The following is a 23,101-nucleotide window of genomic DNA, read 5'->3' as shown; positions in this document are numbered from 1 at the left end:
AGTGGATTTCAAATGCATAGTTGAGCCTCCTCCTCTTTGATGCATGATGCCTTTGTCTGTGTTCCACTAACCGGGTTGCTCATGCATGCTGTGAAACACACATGCAAACGCTGATGATGTACAGTCGGCTATACCGTCCCTGCCTCCTATGCAACCACAGAGTCCTTTACATTGTGAAGGACAGTCGTGCCTATCTGCACTTTTTATGTGCTCACCTTGAAATCTGTTTGCAGACAGAACCTGATGGCGTCCACACAAATGAGTCAGGCATACAGCCCTTATGATGCATAAAGAAAACCCCTGACACACAGTACAAAGCCATATCATATTCACTGGACGTGTTCCACTTTGGATAAAATCACTCTGCTCAGGCAGATTTGTCACTGGGCTGTTTGCCAAGGATAAGTTGATCCTTGCCAACAAAAAAATGAATATAGATGATCAGCCAAACAACATAATTTTAAGGTGTTCATGCAGTCATACAAATACAGTCAGTTGCCAGTGTATGCGAGGTACACCTGAATAAAGTTTGAAACAAGTTTTTGTTGTTTTGTTTGACAGATGTTGATATTATATTATACTGTATATTATCATAGCATATTTCGTCCAACCCATTTATAACTACAATAACAGGCTGCAATTTAAACTCCACCACAAAAACCTCACACTAGTTTTAGCTGTGTGTATCCAATAAGTTAGCAACTGAGTGTGCATTTTTAGTGCTATTTGGAAAAAAAAAAAGACCTTGATGAAATTTCTTGAAAACAATCCACTCTGACTAAATAATAATTCAATTGTATTACATTTGCCAGTGTTTTTGCTTGTGTGTGGGGTAGTTGGTTGGTTTGTCATAAGGATTACACAAAAACTGTTGGACAGATTTATAAGCAACCTGGATTGAGGATGGGTTTCAGCCTTAAACAGACCCCATCAACTTTTGGTGCGGATCCAGAAAAAGGGACGAGTCCAAGATATTAGTGGCAAGATAGAGTGTTATTGGACATTTTTAACTTTCAAGGAAATAACGGATCTCAGTGTAAAAAAAAAAAAAACAGATGTATTAACATAGTTGGTCTCTATGAGTGAGTACAATTTGATCTGAATCCAAATAACTATCTGGATCTAGTGGATTCAAATGTATTTGATATTAGATTAGGCTTGACTGTGTTAAAGGGGACTGGTGGGCTTATAAATAAATATTGCAAAATTTTACAAAAGTTACTGAATACATTTACAGAATTACAATAAACTTCACACAGCGCAGATCGTCCATCAATATCAGATTTTATTTTGCATATGAACAGTTCCTGATATCCATGCATACAGTATAATGAGCTCACAAGGTGAGAGAGAGAGAGAGAGAGAGAGAGAGAGAGAGAGAGAGAGAGAGAGAGAGAGAGACTAAAATATATATTCCACCTAATGTATTGCAGGGTATAATAAGACAGCAGCAACCCACATTGCTTGCACTCAATTAGTGTTACAGTGTCACAAATGAGGTTATTAAAATCGTTTAACTTCATTTCTAAACTTCTGGATATATTTTAAAACCAACTTTTTTGCAGAATATTTTTTTTATATTGGCCTGATAGAATTTTGTCTTCATTTTTAATGGAACCTGATATATCTTTACTATTCAACTACATGACATTTCATACAAAATAAATACTTATATAATGCATGATACATTTATATAATCACTGTAAACATGAAAACAAAACGGACATCATATATTTACTGTACTACAGGTACTGCAAACAAAAGTGCTTGATAAAAGACAAAGATAATATGCACCCCTGTTCTTACTGTGATTGTTCAGAGGTCAGATAGCACCATATGTCAGTCTGTGGACAGCTCAGAGGATACAAGCTGCTTCATATTTATATTTGGTATTTTTTCTTACTCAGCTTTTTTTTCTTTTCTTTCTTTCTTTTTTTTTTTTTTACTCTCAGTCACAGCATATCCTTTCATGTCTGCTCACTGATCCTCTGAGTTCTGGTTCAGACAGAGTCCACCTTCACCTGGTTATTGTTGGTCATGAGTGGTGACGGTTTACTCTTGAGCCTCTCCCCTGCGTCGTTGGAGCTGTCCTGGAAGAAGATGCGTGCCGTGCACACTGATACTACAATGCGCTTGTACTCACGCCGGAAGTTCTGGTTCAGCACACCATACACAATGGCATTAAGGCAGCTGTTGAAGTAGGCCATGAAGTAGCTGGACACAAACAACCACTCCGGGATGAGGGGAATCACTACCTCTGGTTTGATCGCCACCGCCAGGCCGATGAAGTTGAGCGGCGCCCAGCAAACGGCGAAGAGCACAAACACCACGAACATGGTGACAAAGTTTCTCACGTCGTGTGGCGTGATCTTGGGCCGATTGTCTGGCTTGACCCGTCTCCTCACCTGGATGACGAGTATCCAAATGCGCAGGTAGCAATAGGTGACAATCATGATGGGCAAAATAAAGTGAAAAAAAACCACTGCGATAGTGTACGCTGAGCTGGCCGACTGTTCAAAGGTGCAGGAGTAAACTCGCGGGTCATACTGAAGCGAACCCACGAACAGGTTGGGCACGATGGCCACCACAGTCAGCGCCCAGATCAGCATCACATAGCAGACAGAGTTCTTGTCGCTGTACAGCTTGTCGTACTTGAGGCTGTGACAGATGTAACAGTATCTATTGATGGCGATGCCGGTGATGTTGAAGATGGAGCCGATGACGCTGACGCCCATGAGGAAGCCGCTGATCTGGCAGTGGGCGTAACCCAGGTTCCAGCCATTGTGGAAGATGGAGGTGAGGACCAGAGGGTACGGGTAGATGGCCACCACGAGGTCTGCCACTGCCAGGCTCACCACAAAGATGTTCCCTGCAGACCAAACACACACCCACGGGAGACACAAGGGAGCACACATGAGTCATTGACAACAGAGGCAGAGCAGACTGGTCATCCAAATGAGCGAGACAAAGAGAGCGTAAGTGATTGTGCTGACGGAGAGCCAAATTATTCATTCAGAGACATTTTTGGAACTGCCTGAAAAAGGACTGTGACACTATGTTGCTTGTTTTTAGCGCGTTACCATCTTTTGAGCAGCCATTTGTTTCAGTAATCAGGAATCTAGTCTAAAAAGAATAGCCTAAATGTCAACTTACAGACGACAGTTGAAGAATATAGATGATATAGATCAGCGAGAAACACTGGTAATGTCACCCTGGTGGTTTTCAATTTCATGCTTGGATTTATCGGTCACTGCCGCCTTTATCCGGTAGAGCCAGAAACTCCTAACTCGGACAAATGCAAAACTATCACAGTGCACATGTTTTTCGTGATGGAGGTTTAAGGGTCTTCATTTTCATACAAAAAGCATGTTTTCTGTCCAAAAAGCAATGGTCCGCTTTGTAAAATGGCTGCCAGTAATTTAAGTGCTTGATTTGTAAATATGCTAAAACATGCAAAAACACAGGCGCAATCCTTTAGAGACATCCATTTGTTTTTGTTGCTACCTCGTTACATAAGCCACAGGGAAATGGCCTCAAGGCTAGACGCTGAGAGGGAAGGGGAATGCATCCGTAACATTTTGATTGTTTGCGTGTTTGTGCATATGTGCGCTCAAGTGAATGCATAAACACATTCGGTCGTTTCCCTGATGACTTGGCGTGCGTGAACCTCGACTTGCATTCAATTGTCGCCATTTGATGTCGGTGAATAATGAAAGGGGAGGGGTGGGTCCCTGTCACAAAATAATGCACATTCTAATTGCCAGCAAGGACTCGGCATTGTGCGTTCAAGGCAGACATGATCTACAGGCTGGGTGGTAATCAAGGGCACACAAGTGCAGTCTTTGTCCCCCAAACTGATGGGAGAATTAGACATGGCTTGTTGGAGAGCACAGTGTTGCATGCAGAGAGGCGACAGACAGCGACTGTGATCCTCAACCTTTACTAAGTGAAATACATGACATGCACTTGAAAGAGACAAAAGAGCAAATATCTTTTTAACACTCTGCGGAAACAGCCTCACTTCTGAATGTGTGTATGTGTGTGTGTGCTTGTGTGTGTGTGTGTGTGTGTGTGTGTGCGCACTTCTTTGTGCCTCCAGTTTTCCTTGATTATGCAGACCTCTGCGTTTTAGCATTATTTACTGTTGAGTGGCCTGTCATGGGGATGTCGGAGGATCTTAACATCCAGCCACACAGTGTTTTCACAGCTGCCACTTACATACGAGTGAAATGTGTTATATGTGAGGTAGTAAGCGCCACATCCCGGTGCCTAATGACAGGTCCACATCCAGCTCTGCGTGCGCGACAATGCCCTGTCACAGATAATAAGATGCATTTAGTGCATGTCAGATGGGAAATAAACGCATCGTATATCTCTTCGATCACTGCGGTGCAGGAGGCAATTTCATTTCTGTGCTGACGGTTGGTCTGTCAGTATCAGACACACTCCCCCGACCTGCAGGCAGACCTGTCAGTCTCACCTGAGCATTAGAAGCACACTACTGATCAGCCCGGTGGCCCCTTATCTTCCATAAAACATACCAACCATTCTCCTGCCTGGGATCATGTGGCTATTAATTAAGCTTTGTCCTTTTATATCTGTCATTCAGCTGCCCTCTATAGGGAATTAGGTGCACCTGCTGTTGTCACAAGAGCCCATGGCTGCAAGAGAGCTTCATGGCATGTGAGTGTGTGAGTGATTATATACATCTACCTTTGTGAGGGCCTTGAGAGAAAGGACTCTTTCTGAATGGTAAGAACATTTTCCACGGGGTACCTTTCAAGTGTTTTTATGGCTCAGGTTAGAATTAGATTTAGTTTAAGGTGAGTGTAAGTGTTGGATTAGGGCATGTATTTATGATGATTTAAGGCAGCGATGATTGATGATTTTGGCCACCTGGAGGCAGGGAAACATTATCTGACGTGCCAGATGGTTTGTTACATAGAACCATCTGGAAAAGTTCCGCAAAGAAGCTGTCAAGAAAAGGGCAGGCACTTTGAAAAATTTCTTGGCAGGTGATTGGAAGAACCATCTGTCCATCACTGTCTATCACAGGCTAATTTTAACCAAGTAAAGAAACAGTAGGAGAGCGCTGCCACATGTGGAGGGAGTTGGTGAATTCTTACAACGGCCAATTGACAAAAGAATGAAAACATCTTTTCCATTAAGAAAAGCCTCCAATGCAGTTATTAGCTCCTATTTCAAGTAAATATACTTTGTAGTACTGATGTAACTGGTGCTGAAACAGCAGCACTAACCTATAAAAGAGCCATCATTGCTGTTTTCAAACAAACAGTCATTTCTCCTGCTGGTCGTCATGCAGCCCATCAAGATCTGATATCTTTGTGTCGGTGTTCTCAGAACACCATAATCACTGTTGCTCCAGGACCATCATTAAAAATTGCACAATCCCGTTTTTGTAATGTCATAGCTTTTAGGGGTATAAAAGTCCCAGAAAATTAGACATGTGAGAAATATCCTTTCAAACACAAACGTTTTGAATACTGTGAAAGGGTTTATTTGAACACAAAGGTGTTACCTAAACCTTACCAGGTATTTGAGTTTCCCATACCTAACCAGACAGTGGCAGAAAACTAAAAAGAAATGGAGCGTACACCCATGCTCATATGACCCTGATTGGTTCAACCGCTGTGTTCGGCCACAAGCTCACAGCTTGAAGCCTGGCAAGATGGATTGGCAAGATCACATGATCACAAGGTAAACTGTAACAAGCTGTAAAAATAGCACCGACATATTATTGACTTCTTTGTTATCACTTTGACCTACACCTGTCACAGTAATCAGTAATCACTTGATCAACTGTAAACATAATAAAGATTAGTGTGTTAAGGCTAGAAGGAGAGGAATGCAATATGTCAATAAATAAGTGCACACACATTAAGACCTGCTTGCAAATTTTGTGAACTAGCTGATATTCTCACATTTACATTGTTGTGTAACCTCGTGGTCAAAAGCGGCATCTAAAACAATTTTGGATAAGCCAATAAGATCAAATTGTCACCATGTTCAAATAAATATATCAAGTTTTGATTATTTCAGCAAATTTCATGTATAAATGCCGACATAATCAGGCTCCTGAGCTGCTCCGTGTTCTCTGGTCAGTAACGTGACTCTTCTCAAATCTTCATTTGGACAAACAGCTTTTTTCTGTTTCCTGTTGTCCTTCCTGCAGAACTCACACGATCCTGACACAGTTCATTTTAAAAGTCAAACTAAAAGCAGCTTTTGAGGGGGACTCAGTCATGTACTCATGAAAAATCTTGTGCTTCTTGTTTTATTGTATTGTATTACAGTTTGTGTCTTCTATTGTTCTGTCTATCTCAAATATTAAAATATTTATTATTGAGGTGGTGTTTATATTGTCTCTTGTGTGCTTTAAAAGCCCATACAGGGACTGGAATTGCAGATTAGCTTGGGCTATAAATGCCGTGATGCGTGGCATTAGTTTATGCTACATACGTGTCCCTATTCAAATAAACATTAAATGAATAAATTAAAAAAAAAAAAATAGATTGCAAACATGTGTATGGGTACTTGTATTAATTACATCCTGGGGACAGTAGTCACACAGTGCCAATATAGTGACTCCACTCTCATTCGTGGACAAACAGCCGTTTCCCACAAGATAAACCATTAAAATTTTATGGTTATGACTCGGTTATTGTAAAGCCAAGTGTCGGGGGTGTAGTGTATATAGCTAAGGTTAAACTCCCAGGATTAATGTGAGACAATGCAAGGACCTCCTAGGGGACAAAAACAAGACCGTGTGTGCAGAGATGAGGGCTGGCTGCCGTTAGTGGGGCTCCGTGCAAGCCACCAAATGAGAACATGTTTTTTGTGTCCAAGGAAGGTGTTGACACGCGGCGCAAGCAGTCGACTTTAAGGGGCTCCCATTCTCTCCCTTGGCTATACTTTACTGTAACAACCCTGTTACAGGATTTTAAACTCAAGTCACTCAGTATTAACAGCCTTGACCTTGACAAGGTCATGTGGTGAAAGGCCCACAGGCAGCTGGCTCTTTTGGCTGTTGGACTCTCTCGCTCACTGTCTCTGTCACTGTGACTAGTTCTGTGATTGACGCATCGCTCTGAGTTTTCATTTGGCTCGAGGAGAGATATGGCCTGGCGATGTGTCCCTTTTTCCATTTCTGCAATCCCACACTTTTAACCAATTTCTGTTAGGATTTAGGTACAAGTGAAGCACATCTGAACATTATTTATTTTTATTTTTTTGCTGCTGTAGCTCGCAATGAATTTTTGACACACAGGAAAGCTTAAAAGATATACAGTGTATTTAGACGGTGTCTAGCCAGCTCAATGTTTTGTTTTGTTGTTTTTTTTTGTGACGATTTATGGTGTTGCAGCATAATCTAAAAATGGAATATGTTGATTCGAGGAGGTGATGAAAAAAAAAAAGGTTTTTTGTTTTCCAGACACACTGACAATGACAAATAGTCATCCCATGCAAATGAGCTCTAACAAGTCCAGTCAATACTCTGAAAACACATTTTGGCAGGAATGACACTTCTGAGTCTGTTTCAGCCTGAAGCATCTGAATTAAGGATTTTGTCCCATTTTTCAGAGCACAGTTACTCTGGTTCAGTCAAGCTGAAAGTGAAACCTCTGTGAGCAGCTACGCCGAGGACTTTCCACAGATTCTCCAAAGGGATTTAAGACCTGGCTTTTATTGGGTCATACCAGGACTGTCACTTTCTTGTCCTGAGGCCACTGCAGCGATATGGAAGGGCTGTGATTTGATATGTAGCTTAGCTTAAGTACAGTCAGAGGAGACTATTTCATTCTTTAATCTTTTGCTTGTACTTTTTCATTGACTCCATTATATAATCACTTGAGCTCCGCCTCTTGGCTCTTCTCCATTCATAAATTTGACTAAAAATCAAATCTGCTAAAATTAAAGAGGTTACTCCCCCTTGGTTCAAATCCAATCAAATAATCTTAATACGTTTCGCTTATTATATCCACACAGAAGGCATGCACTAAATCAGTCTGTAATTTAGTTACCTCAATCCGCTACTCACATTGGTGACCTCCCCCAGCTGACACCAACATAAACACAGGCTGCAAAATTACACCGTAGTTCCCCATGATTGGGTATTGCTATTGTTAATTCTCATCCAATAACTGATGTTATTTGCTTAAAGGTAAAATATATAACATTTCTGCATTAAAATGTCCAAAAATGACACAACCTACAGCCATATTTTGTTAAATTGTACGATAGCAGTATCACAAATGTTTCCAATGGTGTTGACATACAAAGATATCTGTTAATGTTGTTCAAGGTAATGGTGCATTTCAGGTTGCCTGTCAATTGGCGACATATCCCCTTTACTCCATCTGGTTGCTATAAATTTAGGCGAATATGGGATATTACGTGTTACAGAGTGAGAGGGAGGACGTTGTCGAATTAGCTAGCCACTCCAACACATCCTCATATCCAAATGACTAAGTATGTCGATTACCACTGACTAAAAGGAACTTTGTCACTGCTTCCAAAACAACACGGCTGCATACCAGCGATAGCCTTACTGGACCTTTGTTGAACGGTCGCAGTTTGCACCGTGGTTTTGATGGAAATCTGGTACGTAAATTATGTAATTTAAGATACGTGGTTTACGCGATGTAACTGTGTTGGTATGTCTAAATAAGCCACTGTTAACTTTTGTTTTTACATTGGACATGAACAGCTGCCTCCTTGTCCTCCTGCATAATACCACTTCACCTGACATCCTCCTTTGCTGCCTTAACAATTACTATGGCCACCGGCCTGACTAGAAATGCACATATAGGTTTCAATAAGCTGCTTTCACAGTCAACCTACGTGGTCGTTTTTCTGATGAGGACGAGCTGGACACACTATTGCTTATAATGCTCACACTCACTTATGATAGAGCACAATTATTCAATTTCATCAGCTTCCATGGCTGTATGCTACTTCTTGTCATCAATCTGTCTTATTGTTTTGATTGAGAGACACCTCGTGGCCAAGCGCTGTGCATTTAATCAGCGAGACTCAACGCATCTAGTCTGTGTCACGACAAAAAGCCTCCAATTCTGCTGCATTCATTCTTCCTCCAACTTGCCAAGTCCCCCCGTCGCCCTGCACTGAAAAGAGCACCCACAGCATGAGACTGCCACCTTCACGCTTTACAGCAGGGATGTTGTTAGACTGGTGGTGAGCTGTCTGTTTCCTCCAGATTGCTTTGGATTACAGATGAAGACTTTTTTTTTTTTTCATTTTTCATTGCATCACTTCAGCGCATTGCTCTCGGAGTCATGCTGGTTTTTCCAGCAGTGTCGTCTCTCAGTACTCTGACATGTCGCCCAGCAAGTGCTGCTCTGTCTGTTGTCATTCAAAATGTGCCATCTCAGCAAACTCTGTGGTTCTGTCAGTGGACCTTGAATTATTTTCACCTCTCTGACCGCAGCCCTCACTGCACAGTTGTTTAGTTTGGTAAAAGAGCTTTCTGGGACATGTAGGATATATTAATCTTGTAGTCTACTATCTATATATACACAATACAATTAAAACTACAGACTAACAATGCCTGTCACAACAACTAACTTTTGTTAGATGATATATTATCCCTGAATAATTGCGATAAATTATATAATCATTTTTAGACCCTTTGCCACTGATAGCATAATACTGTGCACCCTTTGTACACCCTTTCCAACTGCAATAACTTATAATTCTGAACAACATTCAAATGTTGGGATTGGAATATGAAAGTATCAAAATATCCCAAATAAATACATCGCACCACAATTCCAAAAAAAAAAGGAAAAGTGCGCCTTCATATGGTAAAGTCAAGCAGACTAATCGCTTTTTTGAGGTCCTTATTGGCTTATCTTTTCCTTTCAAGTCTTCCTCCTACCGGCAGTCTGTGCGAACAACTGTGTACCAACTGTTCTGCTTTACACTGAGGAATGTTAAATATGGATCGGATGTGTTTTTTTTTGTTTTTTTTTTTTCCTTAAAACGGAAGAAGACACAAGTTTAGATCATATTTGAACAGAATTGAAACATTTGTGCCTTCATCATATGATATGCATGTGCTAAAGGTGAGCAGCAGGTGGGACACATCTGAATACATCCGCCCAGACACACTGTGGCCTCGTGTCCCCGCTGCTCTAATGATCTATTGCAGGCATTTCATTATCCACAGTCAGAAGTCAAGTCTAACTGCATACCTTGTCAGGGGAGGTTACCGAGGTTGGAGTGAACGGGGAGAAAAAGCATGTGAAGGTCTTTAGTCCACTGCCCTTGGCAGAATATACTGCAGAGCATTCATTTAAATGTATGTTAATGACACCCGAGGAATGTGAATACATTCTATATCCTGAAGCACATATGTAAATTCTGATAATAACGACACTACATGTATAGTCAAATGCACATCTCATATTAGGAATTCCAATTACAAATATCTGGTTCTAATTTAATGGCAGTGCGGAGATATGTGGAGATTTTAATGACCTTGAAAAATACCTGTCAGACCCGGTGCTGTGCACAGGAGGCCAAGATGGAAGAGGCGCCATTAAGGGGAGAAGGCAGTTGTTAAATTGGTAATTTCCCAAGTAATCACACTCTAAATACCATGAATGTATAACAGACCTGGATTCTACAGCGCTGCTAAGTCTTGCTTCCAATTTTGCCCAGGGTCCAGTTGTGGTACTGCAGCGAACAATTCCCCTGAGGCCCAAAAGGCATTTTCCATGCAGAATGTCACTATGAAAAAGATCTATCAAACCCTTGACAGGACGCCTCAAACTGCAAACAACGGCAATTATAACTCTGTCTCTTCATTTAAATGCAAAGAAAAATCTCATCCTAGAGTCAAGAACTTTAATTGTTTTTTAGTTATTTGGTATGCTGCATATTGACATCTTCTCACTGTTAACTCAAAGAACAAAATCATTTTCCTACTTGGACATTTGTTGAACTGTCACGCAACCCTGTGACTGACGCAAGCTATGGCAAAAAGACTGTGACTGACTGAAACAAAGAAAAATCAATCACCACAACAATCCGACGTATATTCCATTTTATGCCTACCACCACACCTTCTTGAACAAAAACAGCTGATTCATGTGGTTACACATTCGATCACCTTGCTGTCATGGCCTCATACATTGGTCTATACTGGAAGAAATCCTTCCTCCTGTGAATTTTCTTTCATTATTACTGAGCCGCCGCTACTCATACATGATTCAACGATCAGTATCTGTGCCAACAAATTCAGTCTTGAATAAAGATGAGTCCTTGATGAATGAGAGGCTATAATATGTTTGCCTTTTTTGTGTGTTGAGGGCATTTCGCGAGGTCCTGTGGAATTCACTCTTAATATCTTCCAGCTACCGCTATGACAGGAGGAGGATGGGTGGGGAGGGGATTATAATGGCACTCCGTTCAGCAGCGCTGGGGCAACAGTTCCTCAGTTCCTGAAATGTGACAAAGTGCACACAAAACAACAACTGTGATGTTGGAACTTTGCTTGAACTGCATTAATAATAATCCAAAGAGGAAGAGGAACGGAGAGGATGAGGGGGAGAGAGAGGGAGAGGAGAATAAAACCAGAGAGACAAAGGGAGAGGGAGATGGAGGCATCCCTGTGAAGAAGCAGAGTGATTATGTCCCTGGGTCACTATTGGATTTGCGGATATTGTGTTTATGAATGAAGCCAGTGACAAGCGTGGATGATGAGACTCTCGGCAAGTTTAATCTCCTCACTTTTCTTACAGAAGCTATTTCAAGAGTCTGGGACGAATACAAAAAAACACAGCGAACATACAGTACATTAATAATAAAACATAAAGCAGCTGGAGGACAGAATCTGTCAATAGCCTTCTCCGTTATTTTAAAGGGAATTTGTTTTCAGCTGCTGAGAGAATGGTGGAAAAAAGGGAGCACTTCTGACATGGATTTAGGTAGAAGGGGTTTTAGTCCTACCCTGGTGTGGCAAAGGAAAGAAGGGATTTACAGACTGACCTCAAGTGCCCTCTTGTCTACGGGAAGTACCGATCATAAAAAGCGGAGCGGAAAGCAGCGTTATGCACTGCCAGCCCAATTCTAGTTTGCATCAAGCGCTGCCACTGTTTTCATAAAAACAGCCTGGCGTAAGTAGCCCGGAGACTATTTAAATGTCAGGATCCGATTTTAATCACAACAGTTAACACAAACACACAACCGGGGTCAGTTGCTTAATATGCCTGAACGACCAAAACACAACGTGTCTTTTTGTGGGCTGTGTTTTACATTCAGAGTTATTTCCTGACTCATGACGTCCAGTTCGGTGTGATTCTCTTATCAGATGGAGAAAGTTCTTGGCCAGGATATTCCTTTGGGATGCGCTCAGATTAGCACACAATGTCCTTTGTCCGGCGCACATTCGGAAACAGTGGGGCACTTTCTTTCACCAATAAGAGAGGAATTTTGCTAACAGTTACACAATTCAGATGAAGTTAAGCAAGCAAGCATTCCAGCTGATGAGCTCCTGTTCTTCTTGGCAGCGCTGTGATGTCCTGCAGGTGATCGCACTCGGATGCAACTCGAGATTCAACAAGGTCAAACCTTAGGAAACGTAAATAAGCAGTCTCAATCTCAAAATTGCGGGGCCTCTTTCTTCCAGCCACCGCTGCAATTTTGAGGATCATGTGTTGTGAAAATACCTGTCTGCCACACTTACTTTCTCTGCTTAGGGAGCAGAGATGACAAAACACCACGGGTGGTGTCACACTGGATGTCAGCCAGGCCCCCACAGCTGGTGGCCTGACACAGCCTGACAGGTCCAGTCACGTCTTCCAGATAAAACCCCCTAGACAAGTTGTCCAATGTCATGTTGTCAATCTGATTACACAGTCTCCATGTGTCATGAACTAGTGGCAAAACAGGATGTTAAAAAAATAATAAAAAATTAACCTGTTTGTCAGACCAGGCATGAAAATTAACTCTAACTCTAACATCTGCGTTAAAAGACCAGTGTTGTCACCTTTAGTCATAGATGCACGCGCAATTCTTTCTATCACACTGATCTTGATGAACATCAGGTCAGTGTGTGGGGGATACTGTACTTTTAGATCCCCCGAGGAGCTGCGCGTTGGGTGAACCATGTGGCCACAGCTCTTGTAGCTGCTGGTGCTGCTAAGATTTACAGTGCTCCAGCTGCTCCCCAGTCAGCCGCACTGTGCGACTCTGCTACAGCATCTGTTATGAAGTGGAGAAAAACTAAACAACATTTGTTTTGAGTTCCATGCAATGAATCCTTTTCTCCTGTATCGTCTAAGATTACAAATCAAGGACATAAAGTAGGACAATGCACGCTGGAGCCCCATCTGCAGCTGAGCGCTAGTTGAATGAAGGTATTTCTGCTGAGTTCCACTTCCATCAAACTGTCATTAATGTGGCAGGTGCAGGTTATTTTGCTGACGCTAGAATCCAGAGTGCTTTAACCCTTTGATACTGAGGACACGTGAATGACGTGGAAGTCATGCTTCCCCCATCTGTGTGAGACTGCTGATGCAGAATAATCCCTGGTCACTGTTCACAGAAACTGTGATGTATTAGTTACATAATTAAACCTTAAAGCTTTAATTCTACTGGCTTTTTTTTTCTCCTTCTTCTTAACATCTGTTTGAGGTTGTGGTAGACACAAATCAAGTATGACATTTTTATGCACATCTTTTCTTGTGCACTAAAATGATGGTCATCGCCCCGGTGAGACTGACAGGTTTAGTGTGCATGATGTGTGTCCAGACCATCAAAATGTGACAAATAATCCAGCGTCTCTGATGCATTTTTTCCCAGCAAGACTAAGAGTCATGCTACAGCCACACAAGGAGCACAGTGAGGCTGCGCTTTGAATGAATTGGTAACGTCAGCATGCCAACATGCTCACACTGACAAAGCTAACATGCCGATGTTAAGCAGGTCAGAACAACCCTGCTTAGAATCTGCCCAATAGTTGTCGCAACATTTCACTAAAAAACACGAATATGTCTCAGATGCTGGGTCGAGGTGAAGAGTTGAAGGATTGCCTAAAGTCTTAAGAATTCACCCTCTTGAGGCCATGAATGTGTGTACTGCATTTCATGGGAAATCCATCAGATGTTCCTTGAGATATTTCAGTCTAAAGCAAACAGATTGGCATTTGCTATCCCGGAATCACTAAAACCCATCTAAAGCCGTACTCGCCAAGGACTAAAAACATGACCCTATGCAACAGAGATGCCTATTTGTACCAGACTATCATGATCACTTCTCTGTGAGAATATGCGGCGGAATCTTTACTTTACAAATCACAGACATGTCTGATTTTCTGGGGATTAAAATCACATTAGAGCTTGAATTTTTGTTTTTATTTATTTTCAGAATAAAATGTACGGCATTATGACATTGAATTAAAAACGCTGTACCATGCTGCAGTTAATCCTCCACAATTGTAGACCTTTTGGCACACGACCCTGGTCACCTATGTGAAGCTAGGCTTTGCTTTGAAAGCATTTTTTTTTTTTCCCAGCAAAGTCACCGAAGAGCACAATTTCCCCAAAAACTAAATCCGAAAAACATCACTGTTGCAAAAATGGACCTTTACACATACAAATATGACACGCACACAGGATTACAACCAGCAGAATAAAGGTGAGCACTTCTGTATGAAAGTGTCTCCTGAGTGAAAATCCCTCATCCCTCAAGACATACAAAGAGCTAAATTGAGGCACAACACATTTGGACACAATGCAGACAAATTATCTGCAAAGAAAAAAAAAAAACAGATCGTTAAGGCCGTTGTTACCCCACCTGTCCTTGCTCACGTAAAAGGTGCCTTTTGAGCCCCATCCATCCTCCCTCAGTGTTCAACAGGTAATTCCAGTGTGAGAGGGAGAGTAGCTGTCTGAAAGGCAGACCAGTGCAGAGCGTGGCGGGGGGCTGATGGGTTGACCCAGATAGGGGGAGACAGACTTAAAGTTCAACCAGGATACACGGGATAAGTTGGAGTGTTGCGGTATAATGATCTCAGATTCTCTCTCTCTCTCTCCTTCGCACATCCCACTAAACTACTAAAACCACTGATTAAGCTCCAGATATGAACAAAAAAAACAACCCAACACTGAAACAACTGGATTCACAGTTCATGCGGCCAAACACCCAAAATCTGCAGCGTCGATTCGACAGATTCAACCTTCAAACTCAACTGGGTGGAGAAAAACAGCGATGACGGAAAAGCACATCTGTCCTCATTTTCCTGATTCTGCTACTTTTCCAGAAGACAAAGCAAAAAATTGGCGAGAAAACCAACAAAAGTGGGCTATGTAAGAGGAGCCTATACACATCCAGCTCCGACAGACAGAGGGCTACTGTATAGCTACATGAACAGAGGGACTGTCTGCGGACGGTCACATGGAGGGTGTTCAAACACCAGATTCTGCTCTTATTTGTCCTGAAACTCCAGCAGGTTAGTGGATAATAACAAACAGCCTCTATGCCTGAGAATATTAGGCCTGAATGGAGCCATGTTTCCCAGCTGAAATGATAATCTGAAGATGCTTGTGCGTTCACTATCTGATCCGACTTGTGTGTGTGTGTGTGCCCATGTGACCTGACGCTTTGATAAAGAAAGTCAAGAGCACTGCTAAAACTGCCAATAGACATTTTGTTATCTCTTTAACTGATCAGTTTGAAGTGAATACTGATTGCACAGTATAATGTCTGTAGAAAACGTGACACCATCTGTGTATAGATTGTGCCCAAATCCTTGTTTTCACTATGCTATGCTATGCTATGCTATGCCATGCTATGCAAGTTAAGTCACTAAGGACGCGTCTTCTTTTGCGCAACCAAAACAGGAAGAGGCATTGTTTTTTCTTCGGTTGCTGTCCCCCTCAGTAACTGTGGAAACTCTACAGTGTAAAAGAAACCTCGCTGAGGGAGTAACCAAGGGAGGCAGAGAGGAAGAATGATAGAAACTCTCGGTGTTGTGTCTAAGCCTGTTCCCCCGCTGATATGTGTTTCTCCCTTATGACTGGAAGTAGAGACAGTTCAAAACTCTTTCTACTGGATCAGTAACTAACAAAACCTGCCTACTTGTTAATAAAAAATGAGTGTTTGAAGCCCTAAGTTTCAGATTTCTAGGTCGAATTGAGATCATTACAAGTTTTCTGCTTTCGACAGTGGTTAGCCAGTCAGTCACAATATCTCAAGAAACAATAACTTCTTTTTGATTTCCAACTCTTTCTTTTTTTCCCAGTACTTTGCTGTTGATTTCTCCCTGGCCTTCAGTCAAGATTGTACATTGTTTCATGAAAAAAAAGGTTATTGAAGAAAGGGAAAAGAGGCTCCAAGAGCGAGGTGCATTGCTTGGTCACTAAGCGGACAAACCACCAGACTTTCACCACTGCCTGCAAACAATTCCATTTGTGTTTGTTTGAGCAGTTTATACAATGGGAGAGAATAATAAAAACTGGATGGTGCATCACAGCTATTAAGCTACATTAGCTTCCTCCATTACAGACTCTATGCTTCATTACCTCGAAGTTGGGCATTATTAACACAGCTTGCTATGAGCAGGGCAACAGTGCATACTGCGTGACAAATTTTACAAAAGCACGTGAAAACAAATGTGAGAAAACACAAGTAAACAGACTAGACACGGCTAAATAAAGAAATAGAGAATACGGAAAGATGGTGCAGCTACAAGGTGATGAACATGACCGGGACACGCTTGTTACCTTGGTTTGTGCCTCATGAAGTTACTGAAGCTTTCCTGAATCTTGCATAGTTTCTGTAATTGATTGTGGGTTTTTTTTTTCTATTTGGCGGAGATGTTTTCTTTATTTAGTTTGTGTTACGCACATTTGTGCCTTAGTCAACGAGTCATGGCTTATTTACTGTGTCTGTGGTTACCGTGCCTTGTGCTCCAAAGTAAACATAGACTAACATGACAGTCGAATTAATAATTAATCAATTAATTCATTCATTAATTTATTTTTGCCAAAATAAAAGTGCCACTGTCAACATTGGGATGCAGCCTAGTTGAGGCGCTCACATTTCACCAGGTCACACACACACACACACACACACACACACTACACAAACTAGCAGCAACCAATTACAGGGTAGCTTGGATTCCCATTTGCAATTACCAAGCAGCTTGATCCTGTCAGAAGATTGGATTGATCCCATTTATGTCATTTAGGTCCCTGGAAAGCAAGCATTTAATGAGGAGTTACTGCCACTCATTATGAAATGAGCACACTCATCATGCTTCAAGGTTACTGAGGTTATTGTGCAATAGAAACATCAGAGCTAAGCCACAGCAAAACACAGAATGTATCTGTGAGCATTGCAATTTTTGAAATCACACATACATTAGATATGTGCTGTACTGTAGATGTGAAATGTTTTTTTGTCACTCATCTTTATCAAATACAGAACATGTCTTGCGCGTCCCTATAGCGCTCACAGGAATGTTACATGAACTTTTAGTAGCTGCCAAATTAATATAAACCACTTTCAGTCTGTTTATCCGAAGCCAACTTCTGAATTTAAATGTCCTTCCCTTTTGTGAGTGTTCACATTAACAACACAGCCACTCCTCTCTCGCTGCCTACACTTTGAAGGCAATCGCCGAAAACGAAATGAAAGGAAACATTTTCGCTTAATTTGAAACACAAATGGCCGTGAAACATTAAAGAGCAGGGGAGACTACCCTGAATTGCTTCCTGAACTTGGAACAAAATGTTGGTTTGGATTAAATTAATTAGTGGTAAGAGACAGGAAGGGAACCTGCAGTGACATCAAAAGCCAAATATTTGTACGGCGTATGAGCAACCGTCAACCTAACCGACCTCTGCACCCTTATTGTCCGCCGCGCTGTCTGAGCCTCACATTACTTCCTGAACTGACAGTGAACTTGGACACATTGGGAAAACACTGATGCAGGTCGCTGCTGAGCAGAAAGTTCACTCACCATATAATTTGTATATTACTTTTAACGTCACCATTTGCAAATATTTCCCCTGATAATTTAACTCAAACGTGACAGCACGAGACTCCGTGATAGTAAATACCGATGCCTGCAGTTTAAGTTATTTTTAGTGAACTATTAATATATATTACACTGGTTGTGGAGGCAGTCTCGTACATGGTGGAAGTTCAGAGCTTATCACACTGCACAGCTGATGCCGAGTGTGTATCTGTGTGAGTGTGGGTGCGTTATTCGTGCTGTGGGGAGATAAATCTGTTTACAGTCACATTGTGGAGACTTGCCTTCCTTTTAGGGTTGGAAAGGCAAGTCACCAGAAAGTAAATCATTACATTTTAGGGTGAAGACTCGGGTGAGGTCGGGGGTTTTTGGTAGGTCTGCGGGGAAACGAATGCAAGTCAACGTAATGTCCTCTGAAGTGATGGCAACACAAACTCTGTGTGTGTGTGTGTGTGTGTGTGTGTGTGTGTGTGTGTGTTTGTGGCTGTGTGTGTGTGCTCTTTGCTCCACTTTCTTGTGACAGCTGCTGTACAATTTCAGGGTCTTGTTTAGGGGGAAATATTTGCAGCTTGGTATCAAAAAACCCTGATTCCAGTATTTCTACCAGTACCCCAAAGCCATCTGCTGCCACAGCTTGGATGGCCACCATGTTTCTACACACATAAGTGGATGTGTCTGATGACCTCTCGTTTTTGCTTTTTGTGCCTTATCAATATTTACTTAAAGCGGTTGCTCGTAGAAACAACCCCACAGAGAAATATCATCCATACCAACAGTTTCACTCAACTGAGTGCTCTTGAATCATTGTTTAGGTTTTCTAGAGCCATTAACTTTTCTGTTTTGGCTCACTCTCGCTATTTTCATCAACCCCACTTCCAGCAGATGTTCCCAGCAGATATGCTCTGACAAACCCTCCATATGCCGTCTGCCAAGCACCAACCTGTAGAAAAAAAAAAAGCCTCAATCCCAATTTTTTTTTTTACCCCTACCTGTTGTTTTTGAGTGCCAACTTGCCCCTCAAGATGGAGTTGCAGGGGCTAGTGGCTGAAATCTTCCTCTGTGAACTGGGAAAACCCTCCAACACCCTCATCAGTTTTTCTTATTGGTGTTTATGTACGACGACAAGCGCAACAGGACAGCTGTGGTGATTTCTCTTGGGTAACCATGACAACCTGGTTACCTGGGATGATCACAAAGCTGTTTGCCATGTCTGATGGAGAAAGAAAACCACGGACCATCCGTGCTTTCTATCAAGTCATCAAATAAAGAAAGAGAACTACTTTATAAACCCGCCCCTCATAGCGCTTAAATACCCTCGCCATGTCTGCACAGTTATTAGAGGAGCGACACAAAGTTCATCAACTTCCCTGAGGGACTTAAGTTAAATTTGGGGTGTCATATGGAGTCAAAATAGAAATAAGTCCAAATGTCATGCACAAGTCTGCAATCACAATGTGATGTTAGCCAACTAGCTAGTTAGCTACCAAGACATAAGCAATGGCTGTGAAGAAAGGGATACATCGAAACGATGGACAGTTCTCCTAGCCTTCGGTTTGATGTGTTTCTCTGGAAAACCGCTCTATGCCTCCAAGAGCGAGTGTACACAAAGGCGCAGGGCTGAGTGCTGAGGGCGCCGGGTGACTAACGCACGACAATAGTACGACACTCACTCCAGCTAACGAGCTTGACATTTCGTCAGGAGTCGCTGGAGACCGAAAACAGACCACAGTGAATGAATGTTAATCTTGCTTTAACTAAGAGCAATGACACATTTGCTAACACGTCGATAATACATCATTGCTTACAGATTTTTTTTTCCCCGGCGAGCAAAAGGTGAACAAAGGCGGTGACATCTGCCTTAACTGTACGGGCCCAGAGCTATTTGTGTGAGAGCCGGGGTTCATACCAAACATTCCGTGTGCTCACTGACATGTTTCGTTTTGAGGAGCTTAAAGAGGTGACTGCACCCGTTGCCCTGCATAGTAGTTTGATCAATATCAAAATATTTACAGAAGAGTTGTCCTTTTTCTTTAACAATCTCTCCATCTTTTCGGTCTTGCCCTTGTAGCTCTGTAAATTCCCACTCGTTCCCTGAGATTTTTCTTAGCATGTAAATGTAAACAGAGTACGCGGACGAGACGCAGGATCACATGGCGGTTTGGCCCGATGGCGCTGTAATGTAATGAGTTTTGTGACTTCCCAAAGCCAACACTCCTTTGTATACTTTGATATATTGTTTCTGTTCCCATGGAAAATTGAGGTCAGACGAGAGCTTTAGCATCTGTTGAGCTTTATTATATATGATTAGTTTGTGCAGCAGTTATTTCCATCATCCTATCTGGCCCCAATTGACCTGAAAGAGCTCAATGTAATCTCCTTATCCCATAGTTGGGATTCCTTCAGCATATTTTTTGAATGTCATCTTTTTACTGTGTTTCCAGACTTACATACCATAAATTTGAGGAGCTTTGAACAGATGAGCCGTATTTTATTGCTGTGGTTAAGGGCTTATCTTGCCATTTTTTTTTTTTTTTTTTTTTCTGAATGTCACTCTGAGCATAAGCTTTGGACACAGTCTCTAATTTCCTATTTACTGCCTGTAACAGCTCTGCTTCAAAGTCACATACAGAGCAGCCAGAATGTCATATTCTCACTAATCCCCATATTAAAAACCCACTATCTCTTCTTCGCATCACCAGCGCCTTCTACATTTGCACGTCGCTCAGACCGCACAGCGCATCCTGTGTAGCCATTCCCATCTCAATTATGATGACAAGATCAGAAGTTCACTTAAATATGGTGCGTGTGTGTGTGTGGTTACGTAAGCATATGCACATAGAAATTGTATACGCTTATGGAAAGAAGCTTCATGGGCCGACAATAAACTCACAGAAAAATAAGCATGGTGTGTAAACACAGAGTGCAGCAGCTGGGAGACAGACATCAATCACCCGCCCACGCATGACATAGAAACAGTCTCTCTACCAGTCTGTGATGACTGACAAACACACATAATATTCTGCAACGATGACATCAACAAGCTGGTGGGAGAAATAAGGACCCATACACTGCAAATGCAATCAGGATACACCACTCCTCATGTAATATTTCTATTAGATTCTTTGTTTCTCAGGAACGGACCGAACGAACCGTCATGCTGACGAACTTTTTTCCTTGTGTTTGTTGCTTTTTGTTTGTGGCGCTCAAGCTAAAGCAATCTGGGAAATAAGCGAACCAGTTTCAGCAACTCGCGAGCATTGCTAACTTGTAGCTTATATCGATTTTGTTTACATAAAACTGAGCCCATCTCGCAATCGGATCACGCATTAGTCATCAGTATGGGTCCAACTGTGCCCATCTATAGATTTGGCTGTAATTGTGATCTCAACTGCACACCTGTGAAGATTTGAGGCCGCATATTGTACAGCTGTGATGCCATCACACTGACATATGAACACCTAGCAAAGTACACAAAGCTGCTTCAAACAGTGACTCCACGATGACATTACGCACATTACATTTTATCACATTTTAGGCCTTTAGTATCCTTAATATGAGTCTGACCTTAACCCTCCTTCATGTAACAGTTGAGCTTTGCTCATTTCCCACATCATAGATTTGGAGCGGCTAATCAGGACATCTTGGAGGTGGGAGGCTGTGAACTCAGTCAATAGTCACTTTGACTGACAGAAACCACCCAGCATGCAGACCTGAGTCAACAGCCACAAGAAATGCAACTGGGGGAAATGAACAGCTCTAGGTCTGTCAGCTAACAATAAAGCCTGTCTCTGTGTGATATGCCTTTTTTTAAGAGAAATAAGTATAACTGCAGTTAAGTAAGTAAATTTCCTTGATCTCCAAATGTACAAGCAATGCAGTGCATGAGACACAAAACAGTAACATTATAACAGAGTGTGACACAGTACAAAATAGAAGCCAATGCCAAAGCTAAATACTGTGAATTATTAACTTACTTTAAATGTTTCAAATCCAAATGCAAGCTCTTAAAGTTTATATTTTTTCAAATTAAATCATTTTTCTCCCAAGCAAAGTAAAACAACAATGACTAAATCCTCAATCCCCTAGTAATTAGATATGTATTTAAATAACATGTAATTAACAGAAAGCGATACATTTACGTCTGGGAGTGTAGACACATGCATAAATTGCCCTGCCAGAGTTCATTCTTAAGCCCCTTATCCTTCCCTGAACGCTCAGCACTGTGTGTCTGACCTCAACCCTTCACCTGAAGTTCACCTAAATCCACTTCTTATTCTTATTGTATTAGTCTAACCGCAGATGTGAAGAAGTGAGGCTCGGTCAAAATGACCTCATTTTGCAAAAATGTCCTCAGTCTGAATCTCAAATTGGACCTAACAGGGACAGGCACAGCCGCTCACACACTCACACAAATGCACACACACACACACACACTAAACTAGCCTAAAATTACAGTGTTGGCCAGTAATTTGGCCTCTTGACAGGATGATTTAGCTCATGTGGAATTAATGGACACAGATGATGAATGAATGATCAATTACTCATGTTGGGTCTGATGATACTGTATTTAAGCCTCTGCCTGACAGCGTGTGCTGCACCCTTTTTCTGAACCCTAATTGAATTACAAAGGAGGGGGACGAGGGATTCTCATATTCTGCTTTCACAATAACTTGACGCACGGCTCCAAACATTTTTCACCTTCAGTGGGGAAGATGTTCGCATCCTCTGGCAACATCATCACCCTCTGCCCCCGAGGGCATATCGCCAACTCCACAGCAGTTCCTGACAAAAGACTCTGGGCCAAAAATCTGTTCTGATGTAACCACTTGATGTAACTCAAGTCACCGCTTTGGTTAAATAGAATCTAGTCCAGGGGATTGTTTTTTTAACATGACCATGACCCAAAAAAAAAAAAAAACTGGGGATGATTTGATGCTGTTGTGAAAACACCAACTTAACGACCTCAGACTCCTCTCACTATTCCAGTCATTACATGGAGGAATCTCATCGAATGGTTGCTGCTTGGGAGCATCAATGTGATTGAGTTCAGAAAGTATTTACTCGTGCACATCTGTA

The 23,101-nt window shown here is 41.9% G+C and overlaps 1 protein-coding gene across 1 annotated transcript in view; it reads right to left on the bottom strand.

Moving 5' to 3' along the window:
* Positions 1-1,283: 1,283 nt before the first annotated feature.
* Positions 1,284-23,101, bottom strand: part of mtnr1aa (melatonin receptor 1A a) — a 35,836-nt gene continuing 14,018 nt past the window's right edge. The window contains exon 2 of the mRNA XM_037079649.1: positions 1,284-2,869. Within this exon, the coding sequence (XP_036935544.1) occupies positions 2,001-2,869 (869 nt within the window). The 3' untranslated portion in view covers positions 1,284-2,000. The remainder of the gene's footprint in view (positions 2,870-23,101) is intronic.

The sequence above is a fragment of the Acanthopagrus latus genome, chromosome 1 (assembly GCF_904848185.1).
Source record: "Acanthopagrus latus isolate v.2019 chromosome 1, fAcaLat1.1, whole genome shotgun sequence".
In the NCBI taxonomy this organism is placed as follows: Eukaryota; Metazoa; Chordata; class Actinopteri; order Spariformes; family Sparidae; genus Acanthopagrus; species Acanthopagrus latus.
Note: the sequence above shows the minus strand (reverse complement) of the source record. Positions and strands in the feature narration are given on the sequence as shown.